The sequence below is a fragment of the Nyctereutes procyonoides genome, unplaced genomic scaffold, assembly GCF_905146905.1.
Source record: "Nyctereutes procyonoides isolate TBG_1078 unplaced genomic scaffold, NYPRO_anot_genome, whole genome shotgun sequence".
NCBI classification, from domain to species: domain Eukaryota; kingdom Metazoa; phylum Chordata; class Mammalia; order Carnivora; family Canidae; genus Nyctereutes; species Nyctereutes procyonoides.
Window position 1 is genome coordinate 12,812,719 of NW_026575082.1, and position 22,458 is coordinate 12,835,176.

Here is a 22,458-nt window from a genome sequence, read left to right on the forward strand (position 1 = left end):
ACCCGGCTTAAGAAACTGAGCATCATGAATAACTTCGAAGTTTCCTATTGACTTGACTTATCACATTCTTTCCCTGAATTTAATAGTATCCTATATTTTGCATTAAGACCTCCTTTATTTTTTATGGCTTTACTACATGTACGTATCTTTTAACAGGATAATGATCAGTTTGCTTACTGTTTAACTTTGTGCAAAGGCAATTGACACTTGTTATTTTTGCTCTGCATTATGCCTTATGCTGATAGCTGTGATTAATTCATTTTCCCCAATATATGGTATTCCATACAAATTTGTAAGCCTCCGAAAGACACCAGTACATTATGATCTATATGAAAGGTGCTAACAATGTGAATAGTGCCCCAGAGCTAAGCAAGGTGATGACCCTGATTCCACTCTATGAATACAACATAACTTACACATTTTAATAATTCAACATTTTTCCGAGGTTTTTTTTTTTACATTTTTTCTTACTATGAGGACTAATAATGCTATGAGCATTATTTTACATACTTCTTGAACATTTAGTTTCTCTAGTAGCAAACTAGCAGTGGGATGCCTGGCATAGTGTATACAAATACATGCAACAGTGAACTGTTTTTCCCTTGTTAATCTGTCTTTTTGCTAAAGAGTCTCAGTGAAAACCTAAGATGGGTAAAGGTCAAGTTTTCCTGCCCTACAAAAACACAAGATGGAGTGGACCACCATTGCTGACTTGGAAAATGGAAGAAGGAGGCAGCCAAGAAGTTGAGAAAGATCCTGGCAACCACTAACAAGGAAACAAGAACTTTATTTCTACAACCACATGGAACTCAATGCTGCCAGTAACCTGAATGTCCCCGAAATGGATTCTTCCTCAGAGCCACAAAGGAGGCAGGCAGCCCTGCCAGCCCTCTGACGTAGACCTTACAAGACTGGTGCAGACGAGCCAAGTCTACTGACCTACCAAAAACCCAAGACAACAAATCCACATTGCTCAAGACTCTGAGTCACACTGGTCACTCATCAAGGCAGCAAAAGAAAACCAATAGAGTAGGCAACCTTCATTTGTAATAATTTTGTTGGTCCAAATGCTTTTAAATGTTACTTTAAATTAGTTTTTTTTCTAGTCATGTTTATCTTTGATTGATGGAACGAAGCCATGAACTAACACATATCACTGCCCAATTAAGGCCAAAACAGGTCGGGTAGAAAACAGACACTTGGTGATCTTCCAACCTTCATATTATAATAACTTCCTGTGGTTCATCTGTCTGATTTTGCAAGAAGCCAGGACGTCAGTACATCCTCGCTCCTTTGTCCTTGTTGTCCGTTCTAGGATTACTAAGTGACAAAAGGGTCAATCCAAACAATGGATGATGAGTTGAGGGATGAAGATCCACCTCAAGTTCTGTGGGGAGAAAGAAGGAATCTAACACACAAAGAAACAACGAAGTCAGAAATGGAGAGTGAGCCCAAGACACTTGAGTCTACCGTCCTAGTTATTCCTCAGGTATTTTTCTAACCTTGATAGGAGAGAATAAACTACTTTCTTCTTAAGTTAGACAGAAATGTGTTTCTGTCATTTGCAAAAGAAAAGCATCAGTGCTGAATACTTTATTAGTTTCTTGTTGATGCTGTGACAAATTATTTAACAATCTTGAAGATCTAAAACGTGAATTCATAATGTGAGAGCTCTGCTGGTTAGAAGTCCAAGGCAGGTCTCGGTGGGGCTAGAATCAGGTACCCACAGGGTACACTCCTCTCTGGAGGCTCTAGGGAATCCCCTTCCCTACCTCCTTCAGCCTATCCATCCACATTCCTTGGCTCAGGACCCTCTCCTCCATCTTTCAAAGCCAACAACATTGCTCTGCCCTTCCTCCATGGTCACACATCCCTCTGACCCCTCATTTCTATTTTAATTTGCTTTCATTAATGATATTGAGCATCTTTTCCTATGTTTATTGATCTTTTCTGTTTTCTTCTTTGTGAAGTAGCTTCAAGTCTTTCCCCATTTTTCCATTGGCTTGTCATTTTCTTACGGACTTTTCCATGAAAATATGAAAATACGTTTTGTATATTTAACATATTTAACCATAACATATTTAACCGTTAATATGTTAAATTATAACATATAAATATGTTATTATTATTTATAATATATAAACATATATATTTAAACATTATATGTTTATATAACATATAGATATGTTATTATTTAACATATAAATATGTTAACCATTAATATGTTATAATTTAACATATTAATGGTTAAATATGTTAAACTCCCATCTCCTGGTTTAAGCCTACATTTTAATAATTTTTATGGTGTATTTTAAATGTATTTTGAAGCACATATATCTTAATGTAGTTGATTTTGTCAGTCGTTTGCCTTGTTTTGCTTTTCAGATATCCTTTAAGATCTCTTTCCCTTAAGTCATAAAATATTCTGCTATATTTTCTTGCAAAGTTTATAAAGTTTGGTTTTTGGATTTTGGTATTTAATCTCTCAATAATTAATTTTGTTTCCTTTTATGTAGGAAGTTGTTCCAGCACATTATATTGGGCTGTTATTTCCCTGTTGACCTCTAATGCCAGTTCTGTCCCATTTCCCATTTTCGTATATGAATGAGTATGCTTCTGGGCTATTAATCTGTTGGTCTATCCCTGTGTAAACACTGCACTATATTATTAAAACCTTATAAAACTCTGAAACTTGATCTTTTTCTTTAGATGTGTGCTGGGTATTTTTGGCCCTTTGCTTATTCATATAAATTTTTAAGTATACTTGTTAAGTTCCACAGAAAACATTGCTGGAATTTGGATTCGAATTATGTTACATCTATAGGACAAGTAGGGGAAAACTGATGACTTTTCAACTCGAGGTCTCTCCATTCATGATATAAAATGTCTCCTTCTTTTGGCCATCTTTAATGACTTTCAATCGAATTTCTTAATTTTCTTTTTTTAAAAGAAGATTTTAATTTATTTATTCATGAGAGACACACAGAGAAAGGCAAAGACATAGGCAGAGGGAGAAGCAGGCTCCCTATGGGGAGCCTGATGTTGGACTCGATCCCAGGACCCTGGGATCACGGCCTGAGCCAAAGGCAGATGCTCAACCACTGAGCCACCCAAGCACCCACCATTTCTTAATTTTCAACATAATAGTCTTGCTTAAGTTACTATTGCTGAGAACTTTTTTTTTAGTGTATAATTAACTATATTTTCTAACAATTGCTTTTTAGATGCACCAAAAATGCTATTGAGTCTTGTCTAATAATGATAGTCACCCATTACATGTTGGCTACTACTATGCCAGGCCATTGTTCCAACTTCTTTATGTACCCATTAAGTCCTCTCGACAATTCTATGAAGTGGGTCCTGTTATCATAATCACTTTTCATATTAGTTTCTTGAGTGTTATGCCTGGGATGTAGAGGGGCCCTCTTAGGACCTATGCAGTTTTGAGACCCCATCTGGGCCAGGTTTCAGCTATATAGAATAGCTGTGGTATGAAACATTTCTACTTCCTGAGCTACCCCCAGCCCAGAGATTTGAGACCACTGAACTCTGACCTTGACACAGTGCTTCTGATCCCCTTGGGGACAGAGGGATCCCAACCTGAACCCTAGTCTCCTTCATTTGGAAATCCAAGAGGTCTGAGTAAAGGCTGACAGGTCTCCTTAGCTCATTGTCATTGTACAGACCTCAGAGGGCTAACTGACAGGACTTCCCGTGGCCTGGGACCTGCCCACTGGTTCCTCGGTTTGGTTTCATGGGTGCATATATGTGTCAAAATTTATCAAACTGTAACATGTTAAATATGTAAAGCTTATTCTGGATAAATTATACCATAATAAAGGTATAGATTTTTTAAAATTAGAAGTGGATATGAGATTAAAACTAAAAGATGCAAGCTTTCTAGTCCTGTGGCTTCACCTCTAGTCAACAGCTGAGCCACCTAGGTGCTCCTACAAATCCTTTTTTAAGTCAAAAAATACCATAGGGAGGCCCATGCATAAGTACGATGTGCTGGAGCCACACGTGAGCATATGTGGTTAACTAGAGGGACACTGCTCCTGGCCGGTGCTTCATGTGAAGGTGTCTGGTGTGTGTGTATGGGGTGCTTCAGAAGGAAAGGGAATGGAGGAGACTACATGGCACTACATGGTTCCAAGCTCTGCCTCCTAGCTCAGGTCTGAAGGTTTATGGCAAGGCCATGTGAAGGAGTTGTCTTCACAGGGGACAGTGTGAGCCCTGGGACATGCAGGTGGTCTGTGTGACACTGACAGGGGAGAGGCCCCTCATCTCAGCCACCCAGGCTGCAGGGTTTGCTCTGTGCTGTTGACCTCTGGCTGTGGACACAGTGGGGCCAGGCTCTGGCCTCTGGCCGTGGAGGTGAGCAGAGCTTAGAGGTCACTGCAGGATGGGAAAGCACTCAGTGGGTTGCTTTCCGAATCCTCGACATGCTCCTCAGGGCACCCGCAAAAATGAGAACAGGCCATCCTCTGATAGGTAGGTGAGGGCAGAGTCGATGAGAACCAGGAGCTGCCTGAACCTTCCAGAACAGCCACAGCCTTCTCCGCCCCCAACTTCACACATTTGACGCCTCAGTTTTCGCAGGGGCCACGGAATATTTGGTAAGGACACTCACAAACTTCCCAGGGGCACACGCTTTATTTTGACATTCAAATGACCACAGCAGTTCGGTCAAAAGGAATGTGCCCGAAGGCCAGGTGGGCAGGAGGGGGGGCGGTGGACAGCCACGGCGCCTCCTCATGGGGAGCAGAACCTGCCGCAGAACAAAATGCTGTTGGTGCAGCGGTGTATGATGAAGAAGAGGAAAGGGTGGTCTGCACAGAACCTTGGCTCGGCTCTGCTGCACCGAGCATTCCTGACCACGGCCGTGGCCGCCGCCGCCTCCGTGCCCTCCTCATTCACCTCCACGAAGCACTTGTGCGCCACCTTGGACACCGGCACATTCTTCTTCGCTGACATTCCAGAAAAGTCCGCCTTGGCCTCCTCAAATGCATCAATCATGCCTACACTTCGAAGAAAAGACTCCAAGTCATAACTCTCCTCCAGCTTCAACCGGGGAAGGAAAACTTGAACTTTGTTCTTAGTCATGTTTTCTGGATCTGTCCAGGCTCTGAACTTCTCGTACGTAAGTGCTTTTTCCACCTGAAGTAAGAAGGAGCCAAATCTTAAAACGTAGAAACAACAGCCTGGCACCCACCACCCCCCTGACAGGCAACGAGATGAGTCCTGGTCCAAGACAATGTACAGAGACTTTCCTCTTGTACACATACCAAGCTTTTCCCTCAAATTCTCATCTTTCTCCCTGCTTTATGGCTATATGAAGAAAATAACCAAAAAACACCTGAGACGGGAGTTGTGGGGTTTTTTTTTTTTTGTTTGTGTGTTTTATTTTTTATCTGTACCAATCTCATTTCAAGTGTCCTTTAGTTTGGCAAGTTCTCAAAACCAAGTGATTGTATGCGTGTGATGCACGTCAGAGTGAATTAGAGACTGTCTGACAAAAGAGACAGAGAATGGCTCAGAACTCTGATGGGCCAGAGCGGGAAGACCAGGGACCATCTGAACAGGAAGGAAGACTCAGCTTCTGTGGAGGTGAGAGCAGAAACAGAGAGTTCAACAACACTGTGGCTTCCGCCATTCTTGTTGGTCTTTGGCCTGCCCTGGCATTCGCTTCAAAACCTCCAAGACCCATCACTCACTCTGTTTGGCCACGGTTAAAAAAGAAAGGAAGAAGGGGCTTCCACTGCCTCTCGCCTTTCTCTTCACCACCTGGAGTCCAGGCAGATGCTCCTCTATAGTGATGGTTGTTTGGATGTTAGCTCGAATTCCCAGACCCTCCTAATTTTCTTCTAAAGCAGCTGTGACAGATCTCACCCTCGACTCATGCCAAGAGCTTTCTTGATTCCAAAGAGAAACCAGGGCAATTGCACAGGCCCCACCCTCGTCATCCTGTGCGTTTGTGTGCTGGTGCCGGCTTGTAACTCTGGCAGGAGTCAACTGTTAGACCCTCAGTAGCCTAAACTCAGCCAGATGGGAGGATTTACACTAAGGGAACCAGATGCAACATTATATATGAAGCCTTTCCCATCCCCAGAGAGCCAAGATAATAAGCACACTACTGGTCAGGACCTCCCTACAAATTTATTTCCTCCCACTATGAACTCGTTCCTTTTCTTTCATGGGAAGAGAGCCCCCTCCTCCTGTCTAAAGAAAATTCTTCAGCTGTACTTGAGCCTCTTGCTACTCAAAGTGTGGTTCCCTGACCAGCAGCATCTACATCACCTGGAATCTTGTTAGAAATGCAGAATCTCAGACCATCACCCCTCCCCAGCCCCAAATCAAAAACTGCATTTTAATAAGACACCCAGGAGTTTCCTATGCACATTCATGTTTGAGAAACACTGCCCAGGGATCCCTGGGTGGCTCAGTGGTTGAGCATCTGCCTTTGGCTTGGGGTGTGATCCCGGAGTCCTGGGATGGAGCCTGCTTCTTCCTCTGCCTATGTTTCTGCCGCCCTCTCTCTCTGTGCTCTCATGAATGAATAAATAAAATCTTTAAAAAAAAATAAGAAAAGAAAACAAACAGTGCCCAGATTAATCCCTGTCCGTGCCTAGTACTTTACTTCAATAATTATTGGGACCTCAACTAGCCCCTCCCTTCAGAAAGAAGCATAGCATTCTTAGAATTTTTGAAGTCTCTCTTCTCAGCTTCATCAGAATGTGACCTCGCCCAATTCCACTCCTGGATACATACTCAACAGAAATGCAAACACATGTTCACCAAGACATGAAATGCTGTTCATTCAATACTCCTAAAAACCCTCAACTGGAATTCCTCAAATGCCATCTGATGGACGAACATTAAAAAATGGGCTCAAGCTGTCTCTGCAGATGCTCAGACTCCCTGGCGAGGGCTTACCTCGGCGAGATCGGTGTTGTCATCTGGCAGCAGAATGACCATGCTCAGCTCCTCCCCTGCGTAGGGCAGCTCCAGGATCTGAGTGTGCACGTCATCCACATACCCCATTTTAAATTTAGCCTGCTTAAACATCATCTGCACCGTCTTTCTCTCCTAATGAAAATACGAAATTAAAATCAGATTGCTGGAAAATGAGCACAGCTTACTAAAGATAAGATATATCTAATCTGCAGAACCCCCAGGTACAGAGAAGAGAATTACTATTTCTGCACATTAAGCTGATAGATGCAAAATCTTCATTCTTACATATTAGTATCGAATACAACATGCTATTGTCCCAGCAGATCAACCATTACCAAGTGAGAGAGAATAAAATTGATGAATAGAGAGAGACAAAACCCTACATTACTTCCAGAAGAAGTTGTGTTTTTCTTTTCTGAAAAGATGCATTAGAGAAACACTCCTAGCAACCTTATAGTTAAACTTTATTTATCCAAGTTAAGGGGAGAATTAACTAAAAATCAGGTTTTGTGGTTGAAGGATGTGGTTAGAAAAGATGTATAGGCCACAGAGACTTATATTTTTATTGCTCAATTATATGGCTTTATGGCTTTGGTTTTCTTGGAGAGGGGATCTTGACAAGATTTGTTGTGTCCACCATTTCTAAAGCTTGCATCAAATGCATTCTAGACTTTTAAATCTGCATGCAATATCCTATCATCAAGTTGATGCAAGTGAAATTTCAAGCTAATTGCTAGACGCCAATTATTATCATACTTAACAGTGAAGGGACAAAAGTGTCTTTAAAGTTAGGCTTTAAGTCTAGAGATCTGATGTCCAGTATGATGACTACAGTTACCAATACTTGTAGTGAATATGGAAATTTGCTAAGAGAGTAGATTTCAGGTGCTCTCATCACAAAAATAATACGGTAACCATGTAAGGAAAGTGTATGTTAATTGGCTTGACCACAACAGTTATTTCATTATATGTTTTACATCAAATCATCATCTCACTCACCTTATATACAATTTTTATTTTTAAAAAGATCTAAAAATAAAGACAAAATTAGCCTGAACATCTGTTAACACTTTTTTTGTGTTCAGAATTGTATGGCTGTGAATTATAAGTGAATATATAGGCATAGTTGTCACTGACATTGCAAGAAGGTGTCTACGTCAATACAGTGATATTTCAGGACAAACATAATGCCAAGGGTTAGAGGACATTTTCTTTCGATCTAAATAATAGGGCCAAAGACAAATCGGTTTACAAAGGATGTGAACACAAAACTGTCAATATAAAAATGATTTTACCTTTTCTCTTCCCCTCTCCAACAAAAGATATACAGGGGGTATGAAATTCATTCAGAAATATAGTATGAAATCAATTATTTTTCCTATTCACCCACAATCTTTCCCAGCATATCACATTAAGGTAGTAGCAGTGCATCCAACAAATACTTCCCTACCTGGTTGAATTTAAAGGGCATTCCCCTTGTGTTCTTTCTGTCAAACTGTTCATGCCATTTCCCTTTGAAATAGATGGCATTCACGAGAACCAGCTTAGTCAGTGCATCAACCGTCCCAGCACCCAGGATCTCTGAAATCTTCCCTGCAAAGAATATGAGAGAAGTTTATCGCTATTTGGGGGGAGAAGGGAGGGGAATAAACATTCTCTTCTGACAATGCTCCTGACATATGAAGCTTGGCTTGGCTGATAGCCAGGCTGGAATCCTGCCCTCCTGGCTGTCTGAGGAAAGAGCGATGGGATGTAGTGCTGCGCACACACATGACATGTACTGCTTGTCCCTAAACAGCAATCTCAAAGCAGGCAGGTCAGCTATCATTTTGCCCTCAATTTATAGATCTAGAAATTCAGGTCAAGACATTTGCCTGACATTTTGCCAACGTCACATAGGTGGAAAGTGGCTGAGCCAATAGCCCAAGAGTCTTGCCTTGCCAACCTTGATGCCGCTACTGACATTGTAAGTCAGATACTTCTTTGTTGTGGGAAGTGTCCTGGACATTGTAGAATGTTCCACCAGTAGCATTTCCCCAGTTGTGACAACCAAAATGTCTTCAGCCATTGGCAAACGTCACCTGGGGGCTACTCTGGTTGAGAAAATTGCTCTATGCTAAGCTTCAAATCTCACTTAGGCAAGGAGAAGCTTCTGAAGGATGAAAGAATACAGACCCGTAAATGGATGAAAGCAGCTCTCCTGAAGGCAGTGAATGGGGGGACGGGATTAAGGGGTGCAATAAAGGGGCCCAAATTAAGTTATCCAATGAGACCAGGGACAAGGTGATGCCCAATGTCCCCTATGGCGCTGATATCTTGGGGAAACACAATGGTAGTCAATCTGATGAAGAGGAAGTGAGTAATGTAGGGAGGGAGTGTGATGTATGTAGAAGCTTCTGGCATCCCCAAGTGAAGTGCTAGCAGTGCTGGATCAACGGGAAAGCGAGAGACCACTGCACATATAACGTAGGAGGACGTGAGAGGCTGTACCCTTCCCACAATCATTATTTGATTGGCATTCAGTACAATCGTGGGCTCAGCTGCTGTCTGACATGGAGTGGGTGCACCATAAAGACAGAGTGGATGTGGGGCGCCTGGGTGGCTCAGTGGTTGAGTGTCTGCCTTTGGCTCAGTGGTTGAGCATCTCCTTTGCCTGGGATCCTGGGATCGAGTCCCACATCGGGCTCCCCATAGGGAGCCTGTTTATCCTTCTGCCTGTGTCTCTGCCTCTCTCTGTGTGTCTCTCATGAATAAATAAATAAAATCTTTAAAAGAAAAAAAAAAGAACGGATGTACTAATGCAGGCTAGATGAGCACATGAAGAAATATGTGATTTAACACCCCCCCCCATACATACACTTCTAGAAGTTTCTAGCTTGTGTCAGGTACTCCGAGTGCTTAAAAGCATGCCCTTCCCCTGTGAACTCTAGCCAAGCACTGGCAGAAGGATTCCTGCTAAGACAGAGGGTGGTCTGGGCAGGGGAGGCTGCAGGTTCCTCATGAGCTGCCCTTCCAGAATCTGGACCAAAGGCAGAGAAGCTCTTGCCCTGAAAGCAAATTCCACCACAGTCACGTGACAATGGGAGGACAGCCCCATAGACAAAACTAGCCTGTCCTCGTCACCACAGGGGGATGATGTGAAATGTGGCCTCATCTCAGCTGCAACCTAACCCGAACATCATCCTGACCTCGGGGCACAACGAGGGCTTTCCCCTCCTCACCCAGAAGGCTGACGGGGACCATCAGCAAAGGAACCATCAGTTACGGAGAAAAAGTGAATCCATATAGTGCTGATGAGTCTATTTCCCTAGCTACAATGACGAAAGGGTTGAGTATAGACGGTGCCCCCAGCAGATCCCTGTTTCTTTCTCAAAAGCTTGCTAGAATGGGGTTGGTGTCAGTCCCAACCTCTGAGCCAGCCCAGTTCATCCACCCCAAACAGGAAGCACTTCTCAGGCAGTTTCCAGCACAATCCAGAAGGGGAGAGGGTCTGAGATTCTCACTCTGTTGACGTAGCTTTTGGAAATGACCACTCCGTGACCTCATAAACCTGAGAAAAATACCCCAGCCGCATGGCTGGTGGGCCTCTCTCACCTTCCGTCTTCTCTGTCACCCAGTGGTTTATGTGCTCCCGGCATTCTTCGGTGTCTTTGGCGAACGACAGCTCCTCCAGCTCCGCCTGGTAGAACTTCTGGCAGGATTCCCTGTAGGCCTATGAACACGAGTACGGGTCTGTCCTGCTCAGCCCAGGTCCCACGTCAACAAACTTGTCACCATGCTCCCCCTCAAGCACGACCTCTGAGTGGGGCATCCTGCGCTGTTAGACTCATGTAAGCGATTGGCAAAAGTGTGCAGACCGCAGAGGCCGTGGCTGACCCCCTGCCCAGGGCCCAACACCAGGGAGGACACATGACATCGGCCCCCAGCTGATTCACGGGCCACTGGGAGAAACAACAGAGGTCCACACATAGTTCCAAAGGCTTCGAGAACGCAGATGGTGGTGTGCATGCACGGAACAGCCCATGAATGGTCCTGTCCAATGCTTCTGCTCCATGCTGACTTCCTGTTTGATTTTCTGTCTGCCAGGCACTCTAACTTCCTTTTACCCATTTCTGTGTCACCAACACCAACCACAGGTGTCTGAATTTGTGAACGATGGAGAATACTGCATAGTGGAAACAGATCCTCCAGGAGTGGAATGGATAGGCCTAGATCACACCTGGGGGTGCCAGGGCTGAGGGGTGGATTAGGGGAAACAGTGGCAGGGGATGAGCTCTGAAATGTAAGTTCAAGTCAGGAAGGGCCTGCACCCAATGCGTGAAAACCCAAAGATAACTCACCTCACAAAAACTTGGTTTCAGATATAATGTGCCTGGCAATTGGCTCCCATCCTCCGCCCATCTCCTGTCCTCAAATATTTTAGCTTCTACAGAAGAAAGAAAATGTGGAGAGAAAGAGAAGCCAAGCAACTGACAAAAAGGGGAGGTGAGTCCCTGTGTCCCCAAGATCCCCCAATTACAATACTCAAAGATGAGGATGACGTTTAAAAATGAACATCAATTAACCAGAAGATTCCTGGGATCATTAGTGCTTGTCCTAGAAGACCCAGAACATTCTCCAATGCTACTTAAGCCCCAAACAGGTGACCTCTACAGCAGCCAGGACAGGGATGTATTTGAATCGGACAGAGGCATCCTTGGAACTGCCGGCCAGGAAGATGGCCGGGTTTGCCCAGATGACTCCATTGATCTGAGGTCGCCACACTCTGCAGAGTATGCAACATAATTTTTTGGCCCTCACTTATTGCGTGATGGCAGGCTTTTACTGCACTGGGGAGCTTGGGAATGATAGGCTTCAGTAAATAGGAAGTGCACAGACAAAAAGCCTCACTTTTATGAACCAATTTTAATTAAAAAGACTCTTGTGTCACTAGTATGGGAGAACCTGGCTGGACTTGGAGAGATCCATCAGGAAAGAATTTAATGGTGTAGAAAATACAGTGAGAATGGACTGGACCCAGGCAGTGGTGGCGATGATTCGAAGAGGGGACACATTTAAGAGGCCTTGAGAAACTGGCCCTGCAGGAACCACCCAACAACCAGAGGTGAGACTGGGGACTGCTGTATACACACAGGGGACGATGTGGTCACTGCGACATAGGGGGTCAAGGGGCAGGGAGGCAGGTCTGGGTGCAGGAGGATGCACATATTGAGGTTGACATTTGGGAAGAATCTCTCAAAAACAACTTTTTAAAAGACCAGAGGCAATCATAAAATTCAAAATTACAGAAGATTACAATTCTGGGCACATTTAAGGCACCAGAATTATACTTTATCTCTGTTCTTCTGCAGTGTCTATCTTTTTTTGCCTTTTTTTTTTTTTTTTTTTTTTTTTGACATCAATATGTGAGTACAACTTACTGGAAGAAAATCACATGTCTCCTCTCCGAAGAGTCTGTTGGCAGTTCTGAGCAAGTACTGAGTGCTGGATTTGTTAACCTCCGCGAGGAGCGACCGGAAACCTTGGTGAATATCTCCATCTCTGCTCAAACAAAGCGCCTGGTAACAGACAAGGATGGGGCCTTGTAACATTGCCATTGCCATCTTGCTCCCACAAAGAGCTATCTCCAAACCAACCCCTGCACTGAAGATCACAACGGCTCCCCCATCTTGAAGGGGGTTTGGTTTAACTCTCCCACAGCACTTCTCCACTTGGGCACTGTTGCATTTGGGGTCAGATACTTCATTGCGGGGGGCTATTCTCCGTGTTTTAAGAGATTGTGAGCATTTCTAGCCTCTAACCACTAGATGTCAGGAGGACCTCTCAGCTAGGACAACCAAGCTGTCCCGTCAGTGGCAGATGTTCCCTGGAAGACAAAATCGTGCCAGGGCGTAAACCACCGCCCTGGCAGATTGACCCACTTAGAAAGGCGGGTGTGATGACTCAGGAGGGAGACACAACAGAACAAATAGGTAGCTGGAATGAATCTGGCATGACCCAGGGAAGACAAGAATGAGCAGAAATCAACAGAGACTACGTCAGCAGCAATTTCAGATGTTCTGCAGACCACCCTGTGACTTCCATGTCAAGTCAGAGTGGAAGTTAAGGTTGTTCCTCTGTCTCCCAATGGCCCTCGTCCAAAGCCTCCCTCCTCCAGGCAGCTGGAAGAAACCACCCGCCCGTCCCCCCCCCCCCAGCTGCCATCCCCAGGGGCACTTCCAGAAGGTGCCCACATACCCCTGCTATCAATGGGGAAGTCCTGGGCGCTGGCCATATTCTGGGACTGTCCGAGAAACTTAAGCTAACAAAAAGGTTAGAGATTACTTCCCTAAAGTGTTTGCCACTACTGCCTTTGTAGCTCAGGTCCTGGGGACCCGTTTCAGCTCAATCAGATTACACGTTCCTTCCCAATGATTTCAGAGACAAAAGTCCACACTGTGGTGCTTTCTACTTGTGCTTATGCCTAATCATACCCTAGAAAGAACCCACTTAACAGAAAGTTGGTTCAAACAGCTACATCTCAGTTGGGTATTTGACGTTAGCAAAAATCTAAAATGTAACAAAGGTGAAATTTTCGGACTTCCCGTGGGACAGAATTATAGCTCACCTGACTTATCAAAGTCACCACTTTGCTATCACATATTGATGCTCTGATCTAGTAGCAAAAGTGACATAATGACTCGTTTGGTCAAGGTCCTGCAGGTGCGCTGTCAAGGTAGGCTGCAGGTTCTGAAACAATTCCCATTTCTGCCTCCAGCTGCTCTTTTTCCCTCACCAGGGTGCCTCCTGCCACCCACCAGCCACCTGCCAGCTGCCCTGGCTTCCATCAGCTGCTGTGATGTATGAAATGACCAGCTCTGTGAAAGAACCGAAAAAAAGCGACCCATTGTTCTTCCTCTGCGACAGGCACACATACCTGGGACATCTGGGCAGCGGTGTTTCCTTTGGCCCCCATGAAGACCATGGCCAGGGCAGAGGAGATGCTCAGAGGGGAGCAGAACACATTTCGCGAGCTGTCCTCTCTACCCAACATTTTTAATAAGTTGATGGCAAAACTGCCATTTGCTTCATAGAGATCATCCATCAGGGAAGGTCTGTATCAAAAGGACAACACGGAAGCACATAAGCCAAGCCCACCGTTATGTCATCTGGCCAACAGCACCCCTGTCAGTGATCAGTGGCATGGCCAGAAGAATAACCACACCCCCACAGCCAGCTACGTTCAACCTCCCAAACCTTTGTTATCTTGCACAGCATTAGAGGCCTTGCAGATATGATTCACTGAATCAAGGACTTGAGACAGGGAGATTTCCTCCAGTATCCAGGTGGGCTCAGCATAATTCCTGGGTCCTCCTAAGAGGAAGGCAGGAGGCTCAGAGCCAGAGAAGGAGATGCGACAAGAGAAGCAAAGGTCAGAATGACACGAGGCCATGGATCAAGGAATGCAGGCAGGACACAGACTCTGCCCCTGCAACTGTATCTCCTTAGGCCTTGGGTGAGGCGGGGGTCTCCTGGATGTCTCAGGGGCAGGAGAGCAAAGAGGAGCTTAGTAGGTGCAAGAGGACAGGGAGACAACTGTTTCAACCAGAGCCTCCCCAGGGTTGACTGGTTCCTTGAAAGCTTCTTCTTAAGGCTTTTTTTTTTAAGAGGAGATAGAAGATGTCTCTGATTTAGGAAGGAAAAAAAAAAAGTGTGATGTCAAACCAACCAACCAAAAAAAAAAAAAAAAAGTATAAGGTTGGAGTCTAAATATAGATTCTACAACAGACCCAACCAGTGCAAATTCAGGTTTAAAAGAAATGATGTAACATATCAACCAAGGGGTGCTTGAGTGGGTCGGGAGGTTAAACAGCCAACTCTTGGTTTCAGCTCAGGTCATAATCTCAGGGTCCTGAGATCAAGTCCCCCACCCCCACCCCCCGCCCTGTGTCAGGCTCCGCTCAGCAGGGACTTGGCTTGAAGATCCTCTCCCTTTCACTATGCCCCTCCTCCTGCTCACACTCTCTCTCTAAAATGAATAAATGGATAAATCCATCCATCTATCAATCAATCAATACAACATCAACCAAGAGAATACAATAGTGGCAAAGCTTGCACAGCGGTATGCTATACTTCACAGGTCACTTCTTAGAGGACAACAGTGGAAGTACCTCACTGTCCTCCTCTCCGGAAGCCTCTCCAGAACCTTCAGCTGCTCGGCTTGAACCCGAGGGCTGCAGGTGTGGGAACGCTGATGCATCTGCAGTGGGCAAGTCCCATGAGGGAGCAGTGTCCAGCCTGCCTGCAGGCCACCTCCGGCAGCACTTTTCCTCGCCTGGCATTGGAGGACTTTCAGAAAAGGAACAGCTAGGAGCCCGAGGGAGACGCAAACTGCACAGCACGGGGCCCAGCACAGGTGGCACCAAAGGGATCCAAAGGAGGAGAGAATTAGGTAAAGTGGAGGTGATAGACACAACTCTGGAGTTGATCCTACCTGAGCCTAAACTTAGGCGGCTGCGTGTGAGTGCTGTGTGTGTGTGTGTGTGTGTGTGTGTGTGTATGTGTATGGTCCTGCCTGAACAGGCAAAGGAGTGTACTGGAAATTCACACCAATGCCAACTGTACATTTTAACTGCTCCTAATGGCAAATGCCTTCTTCTGGGTCCTTCCATCTTTCCTCTTCCTTCATTGCATTTCCACGTGGGCAGGTGCTGGTCAGTAGCAGGGTATTTCCCATCAGCATCTGCCCCATCCATCAGCGATGACACACTGGCACACACTTATCCCGAGGGCGCCTCGGGGGTGTGTCCAGGTCACACCCATAAAAGAGGCAGGAGCTAGAACAGGATAACCCTATGACTCTCTTTCCTCGTGATGCCCCATTACTTTGTGATGACCCAATCTCATGTGCACATTAAGCTTTCGAGAGGGCTGGGCTTGAAACAAAGAGGAATTTGCCCGATATAAATCTAAAAAGGGATGAATTTCAACATGATATGAAACAACACCCCTGGGTACCCGTGTCACCATCCCACTGCATCATAAGAACACAATAATGTGGAAAGGTCTGATTTCCAGCCTATAGGGAGCCACACAAACATAGATGGGTGGTTTCAAGCCAGCCCTGTGCTCTGTAACTGGATCATCTATAAAGTCCTAAGGAAGCCCACAGAGAAGTGAAATAAATTCTCTTTTAAAAAGCTCAGGAGAAGGCGAGGGGTGAGCTGGCTTTCAGGGGCTGGGCAAGAGCTTCTGGGAGGTGAGGAAGGGGGAGGTGACGTTTAGGCCGCGGTGATGGGATTGGCAGGAGAAAGAAGGTGGCAGGAGGTGCAGGGCAGGCGATGTGGGGCGGGGGCGCCGGCTCTCTGTGGTCGCGTGACATAGGGTGGCTGGAGACAAGAAGCCTGACCTTGAGCTATGGTCCGGAAAGCCAGGTATGGTTTTTTGTTTTGTTTTGTTTTGTTTTGTTTTGTTTTTTGTTTTGTTTTGTTTTTATGATAGTCACACACACAGAGAGAGAGGCAGAGACATAGGCAGAGGGAGAAGCAGGCTCCATGCACCGGGAGCCTGACATGGGATTTGATCCCAGGTCTCCAGGATCACACCCTGGGCCAAAGGCAGGCGCTAAACCGCTGCGCCACCCAGGGATCCCAGGTATGGTTTTTAAACAAATGTTTTTCTATGAGTACACTGGATTTTAGAAACTCAGCGGCTCACCACTGAGCCTGGAAAAAGGCTGGGGAAGCTGCTGGCTGCCTACTGCCATTGAGCAGTGGCTGAGGGATAGGGAGGAAGCACGAGCAGGGCAGGGTGGAGGGTGGCACTGCCCGGGCCGGGTGACCCATCACATGAGGGGCACGTGAGGGACACGGAACAGGAGTCAAGGATGACACTGAGGCTGGCCAAAAAAAACAACAGGCCCCAGGTGGAGTTGCTTATGCTCAGCCCCAGATCCAGAGTCTTGACTTCATCAGTTTCGGCTCTCCCCGAAATGGGATCTTAAACCTGTGAATCAGGAGCCGCCTAGTGAGGTCCCCTGCTGACAGTCCCCTGCCATCCCCTAATGGAAGATAACTTTGCAATAACCAACCCTCTGTTTTGCCAGGATAACTTCCTTAGTCCCACTCCCCTTCTGCTTAGAAGTCTTCGATTCTGGACAGCTCCTCAGATCCTTCCACTGCCAGACGGGATGCTGCCCCATTCGAACTAATCTGCGCTCAAGTGAACTCAACTCTTCAATATGCCTCAGTTTATCTTTTAGCAGACTCCTAGCTAATTGACACTTTGGGCCGGCCATGAACCATTGGAGGTTTATCTGAGGAGCCACATGGAATGAGGAAGGTGATACATTCCATCTGAGATGTGTAGACCATGCAGAGCACCTAGGTACCTAGGAACCTGTGAGGGAGACAGGGAGGGGTGCTGCTGAGTCCAGGCAGGTTCCTGAGGCCGGGAGAAGTCCCAGAGCAAGAGATCCGGGCCATTAGCACCAGGTTGCCAGAGATCCTAGGCAAATGGGATGAACCTACGAGGTACAGAGAGGCCTACAGGGAAACCCACCTAGGTTGCTGTTGTTGTTGTTTTAAGATTATTTATTTATTCATGAGAGAGAGAGAGAGAGAGACAGACAGAGGGAGAGGCAGGCTCCCTGCGGGACTGGATCCCAAGCTCTGGGGACCACGACCTGACCCAAAGGCAGATGCTCAACCCCTGAGCCCCCGACGTGCCCGACTCGCCTAGTTTTTAAGAATTTCCAGTATTTGCAGGTAGGAAGAGGAAGATGATAAGGGCCAAGGATGAGGGGTGCCCCTGGGGACTGGGAGGGCGTGTGCCAGGGGGCGAGGGCAGCGGGAGGGCGCGGGTGGGGGGGCGGGAAGGCAGCACAGGCGGCGGCGGAGGCTGCTGCGCCCCAAGGCCTCACCCGAGCGGGAGCGGGAGCGGGAGCCGGGGAGTCCCTTAAACTGATTCCTGGGGCCGCCGCCCAGGCGCAAACAGGCAAGGGAGCGGCTTCCAAGTCGAGGAGAAGCGGCCACTGAAGGCCAGAGGAAGGAAAGAAAAAGGAGGACGGAGAGCAAAGACTACGGAAGAGACAAACCGGGCAAAGGAAGGAAGGAGGGAAGCGCGGCGGGAGGGAGGGAGCGGCCTCCTCGGGGCGCGGCGCGGACGGGCACCTGCCGGGCCGGGCTCCCGGGGGGGGGGGCTCCCCGGTCGGGGGGCGCCTCTCCCTTCCCGCGGGCTCCGCGCAGCGCAGGGGGCGCCTCCGGCCCGGGCGTGTCCGCCCCACCCCCCGGCTCGGTGCCTCCGCCGGCCCCGCGGGCACGGGCCCCCCGTCCCCCCGCCCCCCCGCCCCGGGACCCCAGGGACCCCGGGGACGCGCGCCTCCGCCCGGTACCTGCGGCTCCGGCTCCCGCGGCGGCTGCTCCCCGAGCTCGCTGCGCGCTGGCGGCCGCCCTGACCTCGGCCGGGCTTCCGGGGCGGACTCAGCCGTCCGGGTGCCGCCGCCCGCGGCCGGGAGGGGGCGGGGGGGGCTGAGCAGCGCCTCCCCGCGGTCGCCTGGGTCCCGGGCCGCGCGCTCCGCGTTCGGTGCATGAGCGCGGAAGCGGGTGCACGGGCGGCCCCGGGGCTCCGCGGTGTAGCGCCGCCTGCAGCCCCGCGCCTGGTCCTGGGGACCCGGGGTCGAGCCCCGCGTCGGGCTCCCTGCGGGGAGCCTGCTTCTCCCTCTGCCTGGGTCTCTGCCTCTCTCTCTCTCTGTGTCTCTCATGAATAAATAAATAAAACCTTAAAAAAAAAATAAAAGCGACCCTCCACTCTGGAAATTTACCAAAAGCAAGGCCAGAGGGTAAAGGTTCTTAGGGCCCCTGGCTTCCAAACTGCTTCGGTAGGACTTCAGTCCAGCGTCCCGAGCATGCATCTCTGGTATCCGTATTCAGACTTAGATGTGCAAATAGGCTAAGTACTATTATAAACGCTACGAACACTTCAAATAAGAAAAACATTTATTAGAAATACACATTTTTAAGTACTCAAAAAGTTATTTCAAGATTTAATGAAATTCACGAGATTGAATATGTGTCTTAACCTTAATTTAACGCTTTGAAATACAGTAACTTAGAGGCCAGTTTTGTTTTTTTTTAAGATTTTATTTATTTATTCATTCATGAGAGAGAGAGAGGCTGAGACACAGGCAGAGGGAGAAGCAGGCCCCATGCAGGGAGCCCGACGCGGGACTCCATCCCGGGACCCCAGGATCACACACACACACACACTGAGGCCAAAGGCAGACGCTCAACCACTGAACCACCCAGGCCTGGTCCCAAGACCAGGTTTTAAGTTCAGTTTATTTCTAAACTTGGATTGGTTGCTGTCAGAGAGAAACGCTTCTCAGGAAATGGGTTGTAAATGGGATAAAGTCATCATCATTGGTTCTGCTGACTAAACCTTGACATTTGATTTGCATTCACATACTAACTATGCAAAGATGTCTGGTTGAAATCTAAGTATTAAAAATCTATTTATCCTCCTGAAAATCATTGGCTTTGCAAACTCATGTTTTCCGACTTGTATTTTCCATATCTGAACAGTGAGAAGCCCACCAAATCTTCTCTGTTTGGAAGACTTTCATGAAGTTTAGAAAATTATATTTGCAAGTTTTTTTAAGTGCCCATGTTTGAGAGTTTTAACATCTTTTTTCTAGTAATGAAATCCTATCACGATGGAAAAACATCCCAATGGATGTTCTCAAATGATCACTTTGCAATCCTCCACAAGCAGTTGATTTCACATTCATAGCTAAAATATACCTGTTGGGGCCAGGCGGGAAGAGAAACTCCTCAAGATGGCGGATACCCCAAATGGCTGAGGTTCCTGTCACCACCTCCACCTGGGACGCCGATGGACCAATGACCTGCTGACAGCTTGACGCAGACCCTTAGACCTCTCCTTTGGACTTACCCAACCGGACCCAATGCCCTTCAAACCCCAGAGGAGGAAGTCACCTTTGACTGACCGAATTGCAATCCTTCCTTTGCATAGTGAGGGTCACTCTGGTTGGATTGCAATCCTTCCTTTGCATATGAGCCGACCAATAGGAAACCGTTCTGCCTTACAACGTTATGTAAACCCCCTGCCACCTTGTCTTGGCACGACTTCCCCGACTCACTCTTCCCCTCTGTGAGTCGCGGAACCTCGCCCGAGGGTGCCTGCAATAAAATCTGTTCTCGGACCCTCGCTTGCCTTGGTGGTCTCATTTCCATTTAGTTACTAAAAAACCTAACAATACCTTTACCTAAAGGCAATCAGTCAATGGCATTAAAAAAAAAAAAAAACTTTCTAGGGGCACCTGGGGGGCTCAGTGGTTGAACATCTGCCTTTGGCTCAGGTCCTGATCCTGGGGTCCTGGAATTGAGTCCTGCAGTGGGCTCCCCACAGGGAGCCTGCTTCTCTCTCTGCCTGTGTCTGCCTCTCTCTCTCCGTGTCTCTCATGAATTTAAAAAAACATTTTTTTTTCACAACACTTTTTTTACTGTAGGTGTTCTACTAGTGTCAGCCACTTAGCATCACAGGAGAGATCAGTACATTGGAACACTAGACTTTTTATTTTTTTTTAAATTTTTATTTTACTTTATGATAGGCACACAGTGAGAGGGAGAGAGGCAGAGACACAGGCAGAGGGAGAAGCAGGCTCCATGCACCGGGAGCCCGACGTGGGACTCAATCCCGGGTCTCCAGGGTCGTGCCCTGGGCCAAAGGCAGGCGCCAAACCGCTGCACCACCCAGGGATCCCCAACACTAGACTTTTTAAAAAGCAATTGATAATAACAAGTAACTAATAATAATAATAAACTAATACTAATTAACTAACAAAAACAAGAGGTGAATTAAAAGGCTGAATTAGAACATCAGGAAATGCAGTAGAGAAATCCCTGTAGATGAATAGGTGAGGTCTGTAGGGAGCAGGACCTGACTGCTCTGACATCTTTTCTAAATATTTACAAAATTAACAATTTTACCAGTCAGAGCATTCTAACCCATTCACAATGAGTCATTTGTAAACAATTACAAAATGTTAATGCATTTGACTAAAAATATTTGATTTCCATGTCAAAAAGGTGCCATAAAATTAAAAGATGAATGACAAAATAAGAAAATATGTGAAAAAAATCTTTAAATGCCACTTAAATAGTTCAAGAGAAAAGTTGATTTAAAGAACCAAACCCCAGGAAAAACATGTACAAAGTACATTAGCAAATTTGCAACAAAGAAAGGCAGTGGCTCTTGTAGTCCTGAAACTAATGTAACAAGAGTGTGTCAACTATGCTCAAAGTTAAAAATTGAAAATCAAAGAAGGAAATAAGAAAAGCAATGGCAATCATTAGATGAAGTATTATCCTTGAAGAAAATATTGAATATTTTTTTTTAGTATAAACTATCTGCTAGATCCTATTCTAGAACTTCTCTTGCAAGATCTGAACAACTCTGGGAGGTAGGGGCTACGAATATCTGAGCAAACCATGGAACCTTAGCTTTTTAGGTTTCTGGTCCTCAAGATCCCACTGCTCCAAGGAACAGAGAGGATTGGAAAACCAGGTCTGTGTGACTCTGGAGTTCGCTGTTCTAATCACTGTGCTACACTATGGCCTTCCAAAAAGGAGGAAGTGGCAGAGAGGAAATAAAAGTTATTATTTTAAAACATAAAATTTGCAAGTATTCTTATTCTCCATAAGCAATGCTGTAAATTGGGTACCAGTTACTTCCAGAATTGTGTTTAAAAAAAAAAGAAAGAAAGAAAAAGAAAAAAAGAGAGAAGAAAAGAAGGATGGATGGAATAAGGAAGAAGAAAAGAAATTACCATGAAAACATTGATATTTTCTGAATCCAAAATTGAATTTCAAAGAATTTCACTGAAAGTAAAACTCACAAACATGGGCCAAAATATTTTGCAGAATGATGACCTCTTCTTCTTTTACTTCATGTGCATGGAGAAAACCTCCCAACAACAGAGAAGAGATTAGATTCTCTCACATCCCTGATAGGATACGAATGGAAAAATTAGTAGAACAAAACAATATTGCCACAGGAGCATGCGATATTAAGAGTAAATTAGGAGTAAAGTTACCTGTGAGCATAATCTATAGATCGATGAGAAAGAAAGAAATTCTGTACCTCGTGTGTTTCTGAGTGACAAGTCATTTTTCTGTTATTTGTGTTTTTCTGACAGTTTTTAAACTTTTTCCTTTTATGAAATTAATGTACATACGCTTAGCTTAAAAAAAATCAGAAAAAACTAGAGGAGATAATTGAAAAGACAGTGGATTCCTATTCAGTCTTCCCAATTCCCCAGGAGCAGTCACTCTTTTTCCTTGTATCAATCTTCATATTATTTCCAAATAATATGGCTATACTCCCATTCTTGACTTAACAATTCTAGACATGTATTCCCTTCCTATTTAGGGGCTGAGGATTCAGTCTTCTGGCATCATTCACACTTTTTCACTTGTCCTGAGTGTTAACTTTATTGCAACT

The 22,458-nt window shown here is 46.1% G+C and overlaps 1 protein-coding gene across 2 annotated transcripts; it reads right to left on the reverse strand.

Annotated features, from left to right (window-relative positions):
* Positions 1–4,637: 4,637 nt before the first annotated feature.
* Positions 4,638–18,565, reverse strand: LOC129514641 (serpin B8-like). 2 transcript variants are annotated; one of them, XM_055333392.1, is made up of 7 exons: positions 18,329–18,565; positions 13,874–14,051; positions 12,378–12,515; positions 10,552–10,669; positions 8,408–8,550; positions 6,937–7,089; positions 4,638–5,160 (listed from the first exon to the last, which is right to left on the reverse strand). In XM_055333392.1, the coding sequence occupies exons 1-7, from the start codon at positions 18,523–18,525 to the stop codon at positions 4,756–4,758; spliced, it is 1,332 nt and encodes a 443-aa protein (XP_055189367.1). In that variant the 5' UTR covers positions 18,526–18,565; the 3' UTR covers positions 4,638–4,755. The 2 variants fall into 2 exon arrangements, with proteins under 2 accessions (XP_055189367.1, XP_055189368.1); XM_055333393.1 differs by lacking the exons at positions 12,378–12,515; positions 13,874–14,051; positions 18,329–18,565 and adding an exon at positions 11,298–11,381.
* Between the last annotated feature and the right edge of the window lie 3,893 nt (positions 18,566–22,458).

Excerpts from the sequence above, each read along its gene's own strand:
- LOC129514641 (XM_055333392.1), bottom strand. The coding sequence starts at position 18,525 with ATGCACCGAACGCGGAGCGCGCGGCCCGGGACCCAGGCGACCGCGGGG. Across the intron at positions 14,052-18,328 it reads CGCGGGAGCCGGAGCCGCAG|ACCTTCCCTGATGGATGATC; the intron begins GTACCGGGCGGA and ends CTTTTGATACAG. Across the intron at positions 8,551-10,551 it reads GGTGACAGAGAAGACGGAAG|GGAAGATTTCAGAGATCCTG; the intron begins GTGAGAGAGGCC and ends TATTCTTTGCAG.